This window comes from Leuciscus leuciscus (assembly GCF_965113295.1).
Source record: "Leuciscus leuciscus genome assembly, chromosome: 17".
NCBI lineage: Eukaryota > Metazoa > Chordata > Actinopteri > Cypriniformes > Leuciscidae > Leuciscus > Leuciscus leuciscus.
In genome coordinates, this window is record NC_138741.1 from 35640264 (window position 1) to 35660353 (window position 20090).

General features: G+C 36.6%; 1 protein-coding gene and 1 long non-coding RNA gene across 2 annotated transcripts in view; one reads left to right on the forward strand and one right to left on the reverse strand.

Annotated features, from left to right (window-relative positions):
• fermt2 (FERM domain containing kindlin 2) overlaps positions 1-20090 on the forward strand; it is an 83026-nt gene that overhangs the window by 51609 nt on the left and 11327 nt on the right. Inside the window, exons 5-12 of the mRNA XM_082143684.1 lie at positions 4103-4135; positions 9061-9286; positions 10087-10189; positions 12842-12949; positions 15799-15933; positions 17645-17694; positions 18173-18297; positions 18393-18499. Of these exons, the coding sequence (XP_081999810.1) occupies positions 4103-4135; positions 9061-9286; positions 10087-10189; positions 12842-12949; positions 15799-15933; positions 17645-17694; positions 18173-18297; positions 18393-18499 (887 nt within the window). The remainder of the gene's footprint in view (positions 1-4102; positions 4136-9060; positions 9287-10086; positions 10190-12841; positions 12950-15798; positions 15934-17644; positions 17695-18172; positions 18298-18392; positions 18500-20090) is intronic.
• LOC309479514 lies at positions 5179-9054 on the reverse strand. The gene is made up of 2 exons (XR_014199252.1): positions 7215-9054; positions 5179-6882 (listed from the first exon to the last, which is right to left on the reverse strand). It is a non-coding gene; the product is annotated as an uncharacterized lncRNA (long non-coding RNA).

Consider the following 20090-nt stretch of genomic DNA (forward strand, 5'->3'; position numbering starts at 1 on the left):
CACTTTAACGCTTTTATTGTAATTTTTAGCGAGAAATTAGTATTGTAGTAATTAAATAATCACTTAGTCCATCATTAGACCATCTAAGGGCCAGTTCACACAGAATGTGTTTTTGCTGATATAAGTGCGAGACACTGGTCAGTGTAGTTGAGCTTCCTTTAACTTGTGCATCTCGTTGTCAGAACGGTTTTAAGCGCTGAAAGGACACGAGTGCCGCGGTTAAAGACGTGTCTAGTGTGTTTACATTGATAAACACTAGGAGTAGTGCAGTGGAATGGAAAACACGTTCTGTGTGAACTGAATAATGGTTCGTTTTTATTATTTTTGTAATCAAAAAGCATGTCTAATCAATTGAAATCATGAAACGGTTTAACAGCAATTTATTAAAAGTTGAACAAAAATGTATTTATTTTTAAGGACCTATGAATTTATTTATTTTCCTCACATTTGTCCCCAAATTCAGTTTTAATTTTCCAAACTTCTGTTTTCCTTTATTTTTCTGGATTCTGTTTAAATTGTTTTTCATAATCTGTTCATTGAATTTTTTCTAATCAAAAAGCATGTCTAATCAATTGAATTGATACAACTTTAATAGTTTGTTAAATTTTTTACAACAATGAAATGCCTTAATTTGGTTACAACCATTTTTGATAATAAACTTGCATTAAATAATAAATCCAGATTTATTTATTATTTTTTTAATTATGATTTCCGTAATGAATTCCATCTCCATTTTCTTCATTGAGGAAATTATAGGGCCATGTGCAAATATAAAATGTTCAGTGTTATGGGTTCCCTAAAAAAAGCATTGAAAACAACAATCAAAAGTGGCCAAGCATCTCAACATAAATTAATTTTATAGTTTGACATTAGCATGATAGCAATAACACTCCTCTCTTCAACAAGCAACACAACTCGAGCTCATATCCGCTACACTAACGGTGTAGGTAAAGCACATGCTGAAGTACTTCATGGGTTCGAATTGCAAACCCAAGATACGGTCAACACAAAGTGATGGTTGACTGGAGCGACTCTGGTTGTCGTGCCACATCGCGTGGCTTGTCTGCAGCGTGGACAGAGTTTGATGGTTTGGAGCCCATGAAGCTCCATAATGTGTGGTTGAGGAGCAGGAAAACAAAAGGGTGGTTGTGTTGAAATAGTGCTGAAATGAGAAACGTGTGGGTTGAGAGAAGCATATCATTTGCAGGCTCTCGCTCTAACTCCGAAGCGTGAATGGTTTAGATTCCGCACATATTTTGGTCACTCTGCCATTTTGAAAGCGAGCAGTCAGATGCATCCCCACACATGATGCGCTAAACCCATTTAAGATGCGCAGAGGACAGACTCCAGGTCCACATGAATAGGGTCTATTGTCCCGGTGCAGTGCTTCCCCCATGCAAACTCAGAACGCCCGTGTCTACGATCTGTTCTCCACTTGTTTCTTCAGTACTTCCATGTAACCTTACAGTGACCCTCGTTACATTAGTGCAGGAGTGATGATGTTTAGGGGCTATAAAGACTGGTTTTAACTAGGGGTGTCACAATATATCGCTATACAAAAATGCAACAATATGTATCGTGGATCGTTCACCCAAAATGAGCATTACTGTGTGAGGAAAAATTTCAAATTTACAGAGTTTTAGTGTCAGTACACACATAATGTAAAACCAAATTTAGCATTTTAATCAACAGTTTATACAATAATATTGTATCATGAGTTCAGTATCGTGATATCTATCGAATCGTGGCATGAGGGCATCGTTACACCCCTAGTTTTTACAGCACAAAGGCTCTTTTAGGATGGAGAAATGAAACGGGAGCCGTTCTGGGCCACGGCGAGTAATGAGCCGAAGACCCGCCGCTTGATCCGCTCTCAGAGGGACTGAACTCAGTCGCTGTGATAAGATTCGCTTTGATAACGGCTTGATCAGGACACCAGCTCCACCCAGGAGTGTTTCTGTTCCTTTCCCTTCTTCCTCCACGGATCGTCAGTCGAGACAATCAGCTCTGCAAGTAGAGGCTCTGTCTTCATTTGTGTCCGCCATCTGAACTCTCTCCAGTGCTGCTTAGGGCTGTGCGATTCATCAGAATTGATTTTCAATTTCGATTTTGGCTTCCAACGATTATGAAAACACGATTATTGTGCTGCATTCTGTCCCACGCACCTTCCTTTCATTTACTCCCTAAAAGCCCAAACCAAATCAGGGTTTTTCGCCAAAGCCTTATTTGATCGTGAGTAATAGATGACTGCTGCGCATGTGACAGGGCGCATGTTACCCTACAGAACGAGCAGAGAGAGAGCCGTGGCCGCACGCACTCTCACCGTCTACAAACTGTCTCGCACTCTCTCCCTCGCGCATATTAATATAAGTCAATTGAGAATTGACACAATGGTAAAAGGTGGAAGCAACCGAAGTTTCCCTCGGAGCATTCAGAGATTTTTTGCCTGAATTACCGCTGTGTGTGAGGGAGTGACATTTGTTATCAGCTGGTTACGGTATTGATAATGTGAGCTAATGTTAACAGATAGTTTTGTTAACAAGTAGTAGATGATACACTTACCTGAACAACCAAGGATCCGTCAAGTCTGTGCCCACACAGCCTCTTTATGGTGTATATTATGGTAGAGTTTTGTGCTCATGTCGTATAACTCCTTGTGCTATGACACTAGTACAGTAAGTCCATCTACCGGCACATTCACCATTTTTTGTTGTTATGGAAACGACAGGGGCCGGTTTCACAAAGATAGACTTTGACTATGGCTTAGATATAGTAGATAGTCAGACTTCAGATAGACATCTAAATCAGACCGTTGCACAAAGCTCTGACTATCTTAAGTAGGACAACACTGCAATGCATTCTGGGTAAAATAAGACACTTTTCAAAACAAAAAACATGGCGGATCGAGTAAGCGCATTCAGCCGCTCAGTGCAGTTTACCCCAGCGGAAAATATGTGTTTGTTGGAGGAGTTTAACAGTTACAAGGACATTTTACTTGGGAAATTTAGCGGAGAATGTAGTAACAAGAAGAAATGTTTAAATGATGAGCCATTTTCCCTTTTCTTTTGGCTGTTTGTAATGTAACTGATTGTTACTGCTGGTTGCCAAGGTAACAGAGTCTTAGACCTAAGTTAGCCTGGGGTAAGGTGTCTAATGTTTTTGGTCTAAATTAAGTCAGTCTTTATTTTTGTGAAACAGTCTAACCTGCATTACACTAGACTATGAGCACATTCTAGCCTTGTCTAACACTATAGACCGCTCTAAAATAGCTTTGTGAAACCGGCCCCTGGTCTCGCTAAGACACGGTGTCGTTTAAAAAAAGGCTCGGGATTATAAAACAGGATTATAATGTAAAAAAAAAAAAGAAGGAAAAAAGACGCTGACAGCTTCAACAAAGACGCCAAGTGTGAACACACCCTAAATTTGTATTTTTGTTTGTAATTTAGTTTGTTCTTATTGTATTTGCTGACTGTTTACTTTTTTTGGGGGGGGTTGTGAAATTTCACTGACATTTTAAAATGACTCGTATCATGAAATAAGACTTTGATCATATCACGCACCTATAATCATGTTAAATAATCGTGATTTCAATATTGACTAAAATAATCGTGATTGTGATTTTTGCCATAATTGAGCAGCCCTAGTGCTACTGTTGGTCACTTCTACACAAAATAGGGTGAAGATTTGGTGTCCCATATACCAGTCAGTTTGGAATAATATTAAGCAGCACATCATCATATTAGAGTGATTTCTGAAGGATCATGTGACACTGAAGATTGGAGTAATGATGCTGAAAACTCAGCTTTGATCACAGGAATAAATTACATCTGAAAACTTATTACATCAGTTATTTTAAATTGTAATAATATTTCATAACGTTACAGTTTCCACTGTATTTTTGATCAAATAAATGCAGCCACAAGAGACCTTTTCTGTCTTTCTTTTGAGATTTCTTCTTGAAACTGTTGTTACATCTTGTCTCACTTTGCATGTTAACACTTTCCTTTCCTCCAAACTGTTAATCTCTTTATTATATCCTTTCATTCCCCCTCTTTCTCTCTCTTTGTTGTTTTCTTTTCTACGTTTCCTCTCGTTCCTCAAGCCTCTGAGATACTATACATTGGACCGGTAAAAGGTAAGGTTCCCTGTTTTCCTGATTTCCCGCATTGCTTCCTTCACCTCAGCTGGAGAAGTCACATGACCACGGCAGAAATCCCTGGCTCTGGTCACATGACTCTCTCTGCTCCAGTGACGCCTCAGCTGACGAGGGTCATGAGATGAGCTTTTGCCCAAAACAGTGCATTCCCTTGCGTTCGCTTACCGGTTCACAGTTTGGTCTCACTTTGTGCCAAAATCTATATAAAATTAGAGATAAAAGAATGAAACGTTTGGGATGCTCAGGTCAGGATGTTTCAGCAAATATCGAGTTTATTTGATTTTTTTTTTAACCCCAGCAGCCAATAGTGATATTGATTACTCAAGCTTTTATCAGGAGCTCATCATAACTGGTTGTTAAAACAAACCATATAATACCAGCATATTCAGATGCATAGGAACATATTCCCTGAGGAGCTTTACTGAGGAAAACAGCCTCATGAAGAGAGTGGAGGGGAGAGCATGTGCTTAACAGGTTTTCTTTTAATTCTTTTATTTCATTGGAGCATTTGGAAGGAAATACCCGTGCTTGCAAGGCAACAAAAAATGGTCCCACTTTATATTAAGTGGCTTTAAGTACAATGCACTTAATGTTGTATTGTAAAACACTTGTGCTGCTATTGAGGTGTGATACAGGTAAGGTTAGGGACAGGAGTGGTTTAAGGTATAAGGGAAGGTCAACAGTGTAATTACATGCAGGTATTTTCAAAATATAAGTACAATGTAAAAACATGCATGTACAACAATACGTCCATTGTATCAAATTATTCATTTCGATGTAAGTGCATAGTACTTAAAGCCACTTAATATAAAGTGGGACCCAAAAAATAGTGGTAAAGTCAAATGATAGGAGAGTTGTAAAGCCAAATACACTGGGAAATTGATAGTAAAATAAAGGGCCGATCACAAATTTAGAATGAAAGTAAATGCAAAAAACACTCAGTATGCAAATGAGATTTGCACACTTGAAGCTGCCGCCACTTTATGAGCATGCAAAATATCTATGGACACGGCAAAAAAAAATTTAAACATAATTTAACATATAATTCATCCAAAATTGTACAAATATGTGATCTACTTTACTGCCACACTGCAGATCTTTAAAGCTTTCATTCTTTTAATTCTGCTCAGAGGTCATGCTGATCTTGCAAACTTGACCAAACTTGAACTTTGGAAAGCAAGGATATTTGCATGAGCTTGTGTTTCCGGTCTCCCACATCGGCATGTGTAGGAATGCAAGTCAGTGGAGTAAAGCGTGCAGTGAGAGGCTGAGGTGAATGTCCCCAGCAGCTGGTGTCACTGGTGCCGAATCTCCAACGCCACAGAAAAATCTATTATTTTTTTCTTAGTTATGGCATGAAAATGCCATTAAAAATGGGCAAAATGCTTTTATTTAATTTTTTCGTACTGCGAAAAAAAACAAGTGAGCAGTGTAGTCTGATTCACAAGCAAACACTTATTTGATGATTGTGATTGGCCTGCATTTCCTCAGACTTCAAAACCGAATGGTGACGTGGCATTGGTTGTGCGTTCAACTGAAGCCGGCATATATAATCAGCTTTTTCCATTGAAATCTCTCTAACAAACATACAGTTTTAGGAAAACATAAAGTATAAAGTTCATGAAAAACAATAACAAGGTTGAAATTGTCCATGAAACCAAATAGAATCTGTAATTAATTTCAGAAAAAATATGAAGAACTAAAAAATATATATATATATTAATAGGACTTTCTAAGACACTCCTGCCTTGCAAACACTGTAATCATCTAATTGATTAGCAAGACAGTTTGACACATGAGCGAGTGAACACTCCTCCTCATCACTTAAATGTGCCCACAGACATGATTGTGAGCTAAAGCATCCGTGTGTTTGTGTATTGGGGTTATTTGAGCATTCCTCAACAGTGTGTAGAGTCGAGTAAACATCCGAACGCTGACGGTCAGGCTTCCTCCGTCCCCGAGGGGAGTGAAACCCTCCAATGACCTTGAGTTTCTGAGAACGCCTGTCTCTTTTCTCATGACCCCGAGCTCTTCCCGTCCCTCCTCATGACTGTGGCCTCCTGCTGCCGCATTACTGGCTTCGCTTGAGCGCTTCTGTTTCACTCGCTCCGTGATTGGTCACTTGAGTGGTTAGAGAAAAATGTGTAGTGTAACTGTGATTTGTCTGATTTATGACCGTAAACAAGTTTAAAAAGTGGAGGAATGATGGCGTCTTCCCATAAAATTATATCTTTGCACAGCTAGTTTATTTTTGCACTGCATTATTGCTCACACAACCTGATTTTAGCGATGATGTCTAAGGACAGGTGTTTTGTGTCGGCTGCCAGTCATTTTTAATTTGCTGAATTCACATTTCTTTTAACATGTAACTAAAGGTAATGCCCTGTTTTAAAGAGAAATGGAAGAAAATAAAGGTGTTTTAACTTGATCCCGTGGGTCAGATGATAATTCTGCTTCACAAAAAGTACAAAAGTGTTCACTTTTATCCATAAATTAGCAGTTTATTAGGCTTTCTCAGCTTTGATATTCCTAGTTTTTTTAGTGCTTACAAACCATTTTCTTGCCTATTTTTAATGCTCAGGAACTATGATTATACATAAACTAATAACAAGTCTCACAAATGTTTGAACAATAATCTACACAGCGTCATTAAGTGCAACTCCTTCAGCTGTGATTATATTCACAAAATACCATGGCCTCTCATACCTTTGTGCTATTATATAAGGCTGCAACATTGTTGTTTTATTGTTTTATTAGGATCCCCATTAGCGGCCCATTTAATGGCAGCTAATCTTCCTGGGGTCCTCTTTAAAATATTCACAACATAAAATTACACAAAGCAATAACAACACAAATTACAATCAAAAGAATTCAAACATTGCACTTACATTCAAAATATTACCAAGTGAAAGAACATAATTTCCAGCTTTCACGAGGTAATTTGCAGCAGTTCCTGGGTTACTGTCCTCTTAAATTTGTATTTGTTCTGAATTCTGCGTGATGAGACAGAGAGTCGATTCCAAATAGATATTGCTCTGTAAACATGATACACATATACATGCAACATGATACACATATATTAGGACACTTACACTCATTAAAGCTTTGTTTTATTAATCTTGTTCATTAAGTGTCATCCTTTTAGCCCTGGCCATCTAAATTAAGGTTACAGTTGGACTCTATGGGTCTCTATTGACCAGTTAGCATCCAGAAGTCTCCATTTAATAACCAGCTGAACCTGTTGAGGATTGGGGGAAATTGCTCAGGTTGTCCTGTAGGCGTTGACTGGAGTGTTTAAAGGTTGATGAGCACTAATGTACTGAATGTGTGAATGATCTGTGATGATGATAACAGCTGGACTGGTGCACTGAGACCCATCTGAATGCTTCAGTCACCCCTCATGACCCTCGCAACGTTTAATTCTGTGTTTTACTGTGTTCTGCATGCTGCCTTGATCAGACATGTACAGTCATGTGAATGATTGTGTGAGCATCAGTTTCACTGCATTTTTCAGTCATTGGGTTTGGTTACACACATCGGGCTAGGAGTGGGCGGTATGACACAATCTTAAGGTCCTTGTCGTGAACATCGTGAACGTCTCTCGGAAGGCTTGCTGCTACGGATGCGGAAAAAACACAGAAAATCAAACCCGATCCGGATTTTTTTATGTCGGATGAAAGTTTCGGAGGCAGTGTGTAAACATGATTGACACATCGTAAATAATTCTTTAACGCGTGAAAATTTCCGTCTCCGTGTGCAATGACCTTTACTCTTAAATAATTATCGTGATAGCGATAGTTCTTCTTGCAACAACAAAAATTCAACCCAATTCAAATGTTTCGTTTTATAACAATGTAAAAATGTCAATTAAATCTAGTTTAATATTATAATCTGCAGTTCTTTATCTTTTTATTCTGAATATAATGGAGGCAAACCAAAAAATATTGTTCATAACAAATGGCATCAGTGTAGAAACATTATAAAGGACACTCAAAATGGCAATATGTAGCAAATATATGCACTCTATCTAGCCTTTTTATATATAAATGGACTTTTTTCACAGACTGTGATGCATTTCCACAGTTAGCGTAAATTAGTTTTTTCTATATTTTAATATTTTTATCTTTTTTTAAATAATGTTCATTTGTTACTCTGTTTTGTGTTGTATTACTTTAAATTGCATTAAACTACAGAAAACTAGTTAACGTTGCGATAGTGTTTCTAATAAAATGGCTGAGGGAATGACGGCACATTTTACATCTTTCTCTCTTCAAACCAATGTAATCAATCTCTCAGTATTTTTCCTGGTTTGTAAAATCATAGACATTGTGGATTTTTTTAGTTTGCTATATATTTTTGTGTAGTTTCCGTTCATTACTAAAGACGCTTACACACAACTATGATGACTTCCCCTTCTGAGATCCCCGGAAATGTGAAGGGTCAAACTGCAACCGCTTGAAGAGCACAAATAACCAACATGTACATCATGTTTACACAGCTAAATCATACTCTACTGGTTGACACATTTCTGTTGTTGCATAATATATTAGGGCTGGAAAACAATGAATCGCATCCAAAATAAGTTTGTTTTATTAAAAGTTTTTTGGTTTTTTTTACACATAATATGTGTGTATAATTATTTGTATGTATGCATTATTTATTTTTATATATATCTTATTTATATATTCTAATGCAAATTACTTTTTTAATATACATGCGTGTATGTAATTATATATACAAAATAATTATACACAGTACATACACACAAACTTTTATTTTGGATGCGATTAATCGTTTGACAGCCCTAAAATACATGTCGTTCTGCCCAGCCCTCCGCCTGGCTTGTCGTGGGAATGGGGTGCCGCCTGTTTTAGGCGTTTACTAATGGTCGTGTTTAATTTCAGGGAGCATCTATTCTAGTCCCGGACTTTACAGCAAGACCATGACGCCTACCTATGACTCTCGGGACGGCAGCCCTCTGTCCCCCACCACGGCCTGGTTTGGAGACAGCCCCCTGTCCGAAGGCAATCCCAGCATCCTCGCTGTCAGCCAGCCCATCACCTCTCCAGACGTCCTGGTCAAGATGTACAAACCACAGTCCCTCCTGGACAAGGCCAAGATCAACCAGGGGTAAATTGGGGCATATCTGATCTACGAAGACTCTGTGATTCAGCCAAAAATGTGATTTATTCACCCTGAAGTCATCCTAGGTGTATATGACATTCTTCCTTCAGACGAATACAATCTGAGTTATATTAAAAATGTCCTGGATCTTCCAAGCTTGATAATGGGAGTGAATGGGCACTATTTTTTGAAGTCCATACAAGTGCATCTATCCATCATAAAAGTGTCCCAAACGGCTCTACTGGGGTTAATAAAGGCCTTCTAAAGTGAAGCGATGCGTTGGTGTAAGAAAAATGTCCATATTTAAAACTTTATCGACTAAAATAACTCTCTTCCGGCAGACGGCCGTACGCTTCGACTTACGCCACAAGAGTAACACTTGACCCGACGCACAATGTAATGACGAACGCGGCCGCCCAGCCCTGTGTGTTTGAACCGCGCGAGGCGTCAAAGCTTACGCTACTCCGACATCATACATCGTCCAGTGTTACTCTTGTGGCGTAAGTCGAAGCGTACGGCCGTCTGCCGGAAGAGAGTTATTTTAGTCGATAAAGTTTAAATATATTTCTTACACCAACGCATCGCTTCACTTTAGAAGGCCTTTATTAACCCCCGTAGAGCCGTTTGAGGCGCTTTTATCATGGATAGATGCACTTTTATGGAAAAAATAGTGTAAATAGTATTCGTCTGAAAGAAGAATGTCATATACTCCTGGGATGGCTTCAGGGTGAGTAAATCATGAGCTAATTTTCATTTTTTGGTGAACTATCCCTTTAATTGGTGTTCCTCTGAATGTGTTTGTGAAGATGGCTGGACTCCTCCAGATCACTGATGGAGCAAGATGTGAAGGAGAACGAGGTTCTTCTGCTCCGGTTCAAGTATCACAGCTTCTTTGACCTCAACCCAAAGGTCAGTGTGTTCTGTGTTTGAAAACTCAACATTGTTATCATGCTTATTTCAGTGCCAGTTACACACGACACTGACTGGCTAATTGCCTATAGTAGATGTTTGTGGGAAGACATTCAAGTAAAAGCTTTTAATTAGTTGTTTATTCATGCTTCATTATTACTATTACTTGTTGTTTGAACAAACCTCTAACAGTCATTAGTGCTCCAGACATGAATGATTCCTCATCTTCATGTCGTTTTAAACTCATAGACTAAGACTCTCGTTCATCTTCGTAACACGAATTAACATATATTTAATGAAATCGGAGAGATTTAACTCCCTCCAATGAAAGTCCATTCACCCAAAACGTTCATAAAGAGATTGTAAAATAAACCCAAATGAACTGAGTGCTTTAATCCAAGTCTTCAGAAGAGACATGATCACTTTACATGATGAACAGGTTTAATTTAGGCTTTTATTCACACACACGGCTTAATTTGCCAAGCGCCAAATCTGAGTAAAAGTATATGAAACGGTCACTCGCCAGTTGGCTGGTAACATTTTTATGAATGCAAACAATGACATTGCACGAATATTAAACGGGGTTTTTATCCCGTCTTCTTCAAATTCACACAAAATTGTGTAATTAAATAGTGAGTATCCTTGTAAACATAGTCGGTTGTCTCAAATGATCATAAACAGTTAAGAAAGTAAATGCATGTGTTCAGTATCAGTCTATAGACCTTATGTAGCTCCGCCCCTTTTCAGCGCTGCGCTCGTTGTCTTTTGTCTTCCGGTCTGTATTTTCACAGTGATGTTGCGTATTTATGAATGAACGGCTCGTTTTAAAATCTTCCCGGTCGACTCACATTTGTTAAGTCATCTGCTTTAAACATTACAATCCTCATGATAACTTTCGTTAACTTTAGTAAATCCACTTCAAAAGCTAATTACTCCTGGACAGAAATGCTATAGAAATATACAGAGCGACCGCAAAAACGGAAGTTCAAAGACAATATTCTAAATTTCCTCGTTTCTCTGGCGTGTAAGGTCTATTAGATCTGTGCATTCCCTCTTAAAGTGACAGCAGCCTAATATTCCTGCTGCTGAAAGAAAAAATCACTCACTGGTCTTGACTGAATAACTTTTGTAACTTTTATAAGGATGTTTATTTTATACAAGACTATGCATATGATTATGATTTTATGTGAAGACTGCAGCGTTATTTTACATTTGCTTACTTTTTTTAATTTCTGTTCCCGAAAACTACTGTCAGACCTACCTAAAAGAAAAATCTGAAAAGCACTGTTTATATCATGGCTGGTAAAAAGTATTTATGTCAGAAAATGTTCTAAAGTAACCGGCCACTGGCAGGTGTGGCAAAAAGTTTGTTTTAGGCCCTGTTCACAAATATGTGCTGTGTTTCCTGAATAGAGCTTGTCATAAGGTGTTTAGTAGTGCGTAACTTGTATCGTAAAGCCCATTTACGTCAAAAGGCGGCCGCACACCGGATGCGCAGCTCAGCGCCGCGCCGCGCCACGTCTAGGACAACTGTCACCTGAAAATCCGATAACATCAGCAATTTTCTGATTTCTGTAAATAAATATAAAACTAAATGTATATTGCAGCACAGGGTGAGGTCCGTTTATACATTAACTACGATTTGAGACACACACATGTAAATTTAATATAAAACTATGTAAATGGTGCTCTGTGGTGCGGCAGGATTTTGAACACGGTCCTGAGCCGCCGCGGACAGACGCCGAAAGTCGCCGCCGGTGTGTGTACTCTCATAGAGAATAATGTGTTCGAATTTAAAAGACGTGGCGCTGCGCGGCGCTGAGCTGCGCGTCCGGTGTGCGACCCCCTTAAGTTGTAGCAACCGGTTCCTGAAAACTACTGTTAGACCAACCTGAAAACCACTTGTTATATTGTAATTATTTGTGCTTTTGCTTGTAATTTGATTTTGTTTTTACTTTATTACTGACTGTTTAATTGTCTTTAACAATATTTAACATTTATATTAGTTAGGCTAGTAGTTTTTGCCGTAGTATTAAAATTGGAGTAGAGAATTGTGAATTTTCACTGGTATCTAAAATTTTGGTGTCAAAACTGCCTGTTTTTTGGCAAAACATAATTTCATTTCCATTGGCAGGTCTAGCAAAAAGTTAGTTTTAGGCCCTGTTCACACATGGTGCTTTTCCACTGCAGTTTAGTACCGCTTCAGAGTGGTGGGATTATAGACTGATTGTTATAGTTGCTGAAAAACTTTTTTTCATTCCTGGTCTTAATATCCAATATCCACCTCGTCTACTGACCAGTCACCACGATTCAGACGCTACTTTTTTCAAGTTAATTTTTAAGCAAGTCGTTCAATAAAAATAGTTTGAACAAATAATACTGTTGCTGACTATTTAAATCTAGCGGGTTTGGTGTCTCGTGTTACAAATCCAACGACACTGGTATAGTGACGATTCTCTCTGACCAATCAGTGATCTGCAGTGTTTTCACGTCACATTTTAGTATCGGTACGGCACGCTTGGAACCTCAACAGAGGTGGTACCGTTTAAAGCGAGCCGTACCATGCAGTGGAAAAGCACCATTACATACATGTGCTGTGTTTCCTGAATAGAGCGTGTCATAAGGTGTCGTGTTTTTAACGCTGTCCTGCAGTATGACGCCATCAGGGTGAACCAGCTGTACGAACAGGCCAAGTGGGCCATCTTACTGGAGGAAATCGAGTGCACCGAGGAAGAGATGATGATGTTCGCCGCGCTCCAGGTATGTTCAAGTTCAAGTTCACTTTATTTATATAGCACATTTACAAGAGCCACTAGGCGGACCAAAGCGCTTTACAGAACAACTGCATAACAAAACATAAAACACAAATAAAAGCAGCAAAGCTAAGAGCAACCTAGTATGTGCACGTCAGAGCCATGGCAGAATTGATGTGAGCGCGCCGTCTGTTAGGATCGCTGTGTAAGCCCCGGCGTTTGACAGTCTGCAGTCTTCACTCGGGTCCTCTCGCCCTGGTAATGGATTGGATGGGCTCTGTGCCTGCGCAGCATCTGCAGTGTGCAAACGTTTGGCTTTGGCCAACGATGACCCTGCTATTTCAGACCCTCGTAAATGTTGAGTGACAACACCCCAGGACGTCTCACTGTCTTCACATCATGTAAATATAGAGTGGGCGTCTGGTTCAGGGAAGGTGGGACATGGAAGACCACCCGGAGTCTGGTGTGCTAAGGAGGTGTTGGTTTCTCCAGCAGGGATTTCTGGAGGCGGATCAGCGGTGTCGACTTTCTCTGTTTACGCACTGCGAGTTTAAATAAGTCAGATCTGTCCCTCCCCATCAGTCCACGTTGTGTCAGTGGATATGACAGGGGTCCGCGGGGTCTTAAAAAGTATTAAAAGTTGATAAATCAATTTAGAGAAAATTAAGGCACTTAAAAAGTATTGAATGCCATTTTCCAAGGTATTAAAGATGCATTGTGTAATATTTAGGAGGATCTGTTGACAGAAATGCAATATCATATACATAACTATGTTTTGAGTGGTGTTTAAAGACCTTACATAATGAACCGTTATGTTTTTATTAGCTTAGAATGAGCCATTTCTCTCTACACACACCACGGGTCCGCTTACATCGACATGTTTCTACGGTGGCCCTGAACGGACAAAACGCGTTTCTTAGTGTTGTTCTTAGTGCAAAAGAAGCTAGCTAAAGTCAGCGAATAAAACACTGACACAATGATGAACAAGTAACAATAATATTTTACTGAATAATCAAGTAAACCTAATTTCTTAATTTATCTTTGTAAAGAAACCTCATCTTTTCCTGTCGACCACCGTAACTTCTGTTGGTTGCAATTCCCAACCTCACCACTAGATGCCGCTTGAAATTACACACTGCACCTTTAAATTTTGTAACAAACTTTCATTATGTATATTTGTCCAAAGAATTGTATTAATTTGTCAATTAATTCTCTTTTGCTTCGTTCGCACCCTTCTGAATTATGTTGCATTGATAAGGAATCATCACTAACTAAGACTGTTCTTACAATCAATATATAGTAAATGTAAGTTAAAGTGTCGCCGATGTAACCGGTTAAAACTTGAAGTGGCGATGAGGTCTTAAAATGAATGGAAACTTGAAAGAGTCTGAAATTTAACTCCATGATTCCTGTATACCCTGTGTGAGGTTGGCTCATGGTCCGTGTCTCTGGGTAGAAGAGCTCGTCGACATCAAACATCAGCAGGTCTAAGTTTAGCCGGCGTTATAGCGAGTCTGTTTACTGTTGAGAGAAATAGGCATGTCATTCACGTACTAACCACTCTTATCCGAGCAGAGAAATGGTGACATGAAAATGCCTTCCGGACTCCATTTTGAAAGTGGAGCTGTCATCAGCAAACGTTTGCACGTATCCGTGAATGTGCTTCTGTAGTCCAGCTGTTCACTGTACTAGCATGAGGATCGCTTGACCGCTAACTTTAATAGAAGAAAGAAGTCAGGCTTTGAGCTCGTACTGAAAATAAAGTTGCTTCACCTTCAAAACATGTTGTTTGCTCATCGCATGAGGTCAAAGCAGGGTCATTATTGTGAACCAAAACTATTAAACACATTTCTGTTAATTGAAATAAAGCTAAAATATAAATATTAGTTATAATATATTAGTAGTTCACTTCATATAATAGTTGTAAACTTAAATGAAAATTAGAAATGTTGCCTTGGCATTTAACTGAAATAAGTTGAAGCACTACAATTATTAACTGGAAATAAAAATAAATAAATAAATAAAACTGAAATAAAAATAAATTAAACCTAAATAGCAATATTTAAAAAATAAATAAATAAAAACTAATACAATGACAAAAGCACATAATGAAATGGCAAAAAATGTGTCTAAAATTTACACGAAAAGTAAAAAAATATATAAAAAAAAGCCACTTCAAAATATTAATAAAACTACAATAAAATGACTATAATTGCAGCATGTGTGAAAACCATTGAAATCCGAATCATGAACATTTGAAAACAAATATGAAACAAATGTTAAATTTCACAATTGCATAACATTTTAAAATCTCAAAAATATTTGGACATTTAACATGAACATTTAAGTGACAAATTCACTTTTATTTCATTGGAAAAATCATTTAATAATAGTGTTGCGTGCAAAACGGAACCATCTCACGAGGTCAAAATAAATATTATATTAGCAGTTTAATTGTCCATTTATTTTAAACGAGTTGCAGTGATGGCAGTCCTGAAACTTAGGACATTGTGAATACAGTTTAAAACCAATTCATGAGAATACTAAATAAATGTTAGAATTCACAAACACATAAAAGTTATAATTGTAAATATTTTTAAATTTGCTTTGACAAATTCAGTTTTAAGTGAGAAAATGCTAGATGTTGGAGGCACTCAATGTAACTTTTTGTCCAACATTGATATAATGAATGAGTATATTATGAACTCATCTTCCAAACTGTGTTTTTGTCTCGTTCTCGTTCTTTCGCAAGACTCAAAAAGTCAGAAGTTACATAGTGAACCTTTAAATATTGCAATAAATAATTTACAATGTGATGAATTGATAAATGGCACGACTTTGTGTTTGTCTTTGCAGTACCACATCAACAAGCTGTCCATCATGTCTTCAGACAATCACATGAACAACAGTGAGAAGGAGGTCGACGAGGTTGACGCCGCTCTCTCAGACCTGGAGATCACCTTAGAGGGAGGAAAGACGTCCAACACGCTGGTACTGAAGCACTGCAACAGCCACTTTATTTACACAGCACAAGTTGATCAGGAGTGATGAAGCAGAAATATGGTGTCAGCATGTCATTCTGACGCATGTTTCATCATCAAAAAGTGGAGCACACAAGCCATGTGTATACATGTGCAATATTTCACAGTCTCACCACTTTTTTTGTGAAAGAAATTTAATTTAATTTAATTTGTTGTTTATTTGAATAGGGACAGACACAAAAAACATAGATTATTACATAAAGAGCAATCCGATGCCTGTATCACAGTGTTTATAGCCATGGCTGATTCACAACACCTGTCCCTAGAAGGGCTTTTAACAGTTAAGATCATAAAGAAATAAAAAATGTTACAGTGAATACAATAAAATGTCCAGAAACCAGTTAGCACCAATAAAAATAAGTGTAGTAAATAAACACATTCACTCGAACTCACATTGAACGAAATGCAAATACAAACAACATATCACATTAAAGAGCATTAGAATTAGACAAGGTTATACAGTACAGGCCAAAAGTTTGGACACATTACTATTTTTAATGTTTTTGAAAGAAGTTTCTTCTGCTCATCAAGCCTGCATTTATTTGATCAAAAATACAGAAAAAAATGTAATATTGTGATATATTATTACAATTTAAAATAATTGGTTTTCAATTTATTATACTTTAAATTATTAGTTATATCTGTGATGCAAAGCTGAATTTTCAGGATCATTACTCCAGTCTTCAGTGTCACATGTGACATCCAGTCTATCACATGATCCTTTAGAAATCATTCTAATATTCTGATTTATTATGGGTGTTGGACACAGTTCTGCTGCCTAATATATTTGATGAATAAAAGGTTAAAAAGAACTGTATTTATTCAAAATAAAAAAAATATTTTCTAATAATATAAATCTTCTTTACTATCACTTTTTATCAATTTAACACATCCTTGCTGAATAAAAGTATTGATTATTTAAAAAAAAGAAAGATAAAAAATGACTGACCCCAAATGACTGACCAGTAGTGTATATTGTTGTTACAAAAGATTTCTATTTTTAAAACATTTGCTGCTTTTTTTATTTTTACTTTTTATTCATCAAAGTATCCTAAAAAAAGTATCACAGGTTATGAAAAAATATTAAGCAGCAGAACTGTTTCCAACTTTGATAATGAATCATCATATTAGAATGATTTCTAAAGGATCATGTGATAGACTGGAGTAATTATCCTGAAAATTCAGCTTTGCATCACAGAAATAAATGATAATTTACAGTATAATAAATTGAGAACCAATTATTTTAATAATATATCACAGTATTAGATTTTTTCTGTATTTTTGATCAAATAAATGCAGGCTTGATGAGCAGAAGAAACTTCTTTCAAAAACATTAAAAATAGTAATGTTTCCAAACTTTTGGCCTGTACTGTACATCACATGAATACGAGTAAAGTCTCTAAGTATTCGAGCAAATTCAAATACAGGAATATGAAATAGAGTCGTGTCCTCCGTGTTTGAATGTAGTGATTGGATGGCATTATATTGCAGATGAAATTGGAGTTTAATCATAACAGACAAAATGTAATTATATTAAAACGGTGTATTGTGATATTTTTCTGCCGTTAACTTGTGCAACTTCTGTGGTTCGTGACTATAGGAGATCTGTAAGGTTTTGACAACTTTATTTATAACTTTATTAATGCACTTTGTGTTCTCAGGGTGACATCACATCCATTCCTGAACTGGCCGACCATATAAAAGTCTTCAAGTGAGTTGAAATCGAAAAAATTTGGAGTTTTTTGGTCTTGTATGCCTTTATTAGTTTAAAAATAAAACAAGGCCTATTGCCATATTTAGCATATAGACTGTCTATAAACATTAGTCTGTTTAAAGTGTAAATGGTGTCATTTCCACAACACTATTGGCAACAAAATGAATTCCAGTGTGATTGTTTTGAGGTGTCCAAATGTGACATAATATTGGCTCAAACAATGTTGTGAGTTGACCAGACCTGTTTGACCAACCAATGGGAGGCCAAGAGAAATGTTTGAAACGCTAGTGCCAAAGAAATAGCTTTTTATAATGTTCTCGTATTTTGTTGAAGGACATGTTTTTAATTTTGTTTTTTTGTTTTTTTACCCTTAATGGCCTTTAATTTAAAGAGTGCATGTCGGAGAGCTGATCTTTTCTTTCAACAGAAGAGAATAATCTCTCATGAAGTCATTATATTATATTATATACCTCAGACCAAAGAAACTCACTCTGAAAGGATACAAGCAGTACTGGTGCACGTTCAAGGACATCACGATCTCCTGCTATAAGAGCCGCGAGGAGGCGCACGGCACGCCAGCGCTCCAGATGAACCTGAGAGGTGAACCACACACACACACACACACACATGAAAGACACCGTTAGAAAGCGTGTTTGCCACTTATGCACTGTTTCTCATCCGCTGTTTCTCTGTAGGCTGTGAAGTCACACCAGATGTGAACATCTCTGCTCAGAAATTCAACATCAAGTTGCTAATTCCTGTAGCAGACGGTATGAATGAGATCTGGCTGCGGTGTGATATCGTGAGTGAGATGCTTTCCTTTTGAATGCCATACATTATTGTACAGTAAATCACTTCACGTCTTCACTTGTCTTTTAATAAGTAATTATACAATGTGACCCGACCCCCAGCACCACGAAGCAGGGTTTGAACAAATCTAAAGCGTTACTTGAAATAACATAAAACTTTAAAAAACATATTTTATTTGAGCTAGTCGCCTAAATGCTGGAATACACTACACGACTTTTGCTCAGATCTTTGCACTGATTTGCAGTCCGGACGAGTCCAAAATAGTTGCCGAAAAGTCTGCAGATTTAAATATTTTTATATTTTTATAATATCTCTATTTAAGTTTTCTGATAACACTTTATAATAACTGCATGCTATTAATCATTAGCTAAGCATTAGTAAACAGTTAATTCATCATTTCAAGCAGTTTATAAATATGGCTATAAATGCTTTATTCTTGATTTATAAGCATATCTATAATGTGCTTAATTGTATTTTCATACTTTATTAATTATCAATTTATCATTTCTAAATGAAGTATTGCATTATTTACAAACCAGTTATTTAGGAGTTGTTAGTGGATCATAAAATCATTTAGAAAGTGCAAGTAAATGATTAATAAACTATTTAAATGTACATTCATACGTCTTAAATTTGTCTATGTTCTGTATCGCTGTGTTGTGTTTGTTTCCTTTCACTGTTTATAAGATACTGAGCCTTTAAATCTCCTTTGTAAATGCTTTACAAGACATAACTAGTCCTCACTTTAGATGAGCTCACTAAAATAATTAACTGACCACTACTAAATGCTTCATAACTACCTGAATTAACCATGAATTACAGTAGAAACACATGTTAATAAAGCATTTATTAGCACACTGAGTAACTATTACTATATGTCTGAATAATAAGATGTATTTAAACAGTTTATTAATCATTTACTTACACTTTTTAAGTGATCTTATGAACCACTGACAACTAAATAACTGGTTTGTAAATAATGCTATACTTCATTTAGAAATGATAAATTGATCATTAATAAAGTATGAAAATGCAATTATTAAACACATTATAGATATGCTTATAAATCAAGAATAAAGCATTTATAGCTGTATTTATAAACTTCTTATTAATGTCTATTAATGCTTTATTAATGATAAATTAACTGTTTACTAATGCTTTGCTAATGATTAATAGCGTGCAGTTATTATAAAGTGTTACCCAGTTGGGTAAGTTTCATTTAAGTTTTTATTTATTTCAAGTTAATAATTTTAGTGCTTCAACTCAAACTTCTTTCAGTTTATTGCTAAGGCAACATTTCTAATTTTCATTTAGTTTTTCAAATATTGTTTTATTTTTATTTCAGCTTTATTTCAATTAACAGAAACGTTTTTTAATAGTTTTATTTAACGATAATAAGCAAAACTTGATGTACTAGAATAACTCAAACTAAAACTGAAATAAAAGTTAATAAAAACTATATAGACATTTTAAAAAAACGGTAACTACTAAAAATGACACAAACACAACAATGTTACTAAAACTTTAACTAAAATTAAAATAAAAAGAGATAATACAAAATAAAAACTAATTGAAAATGTTAA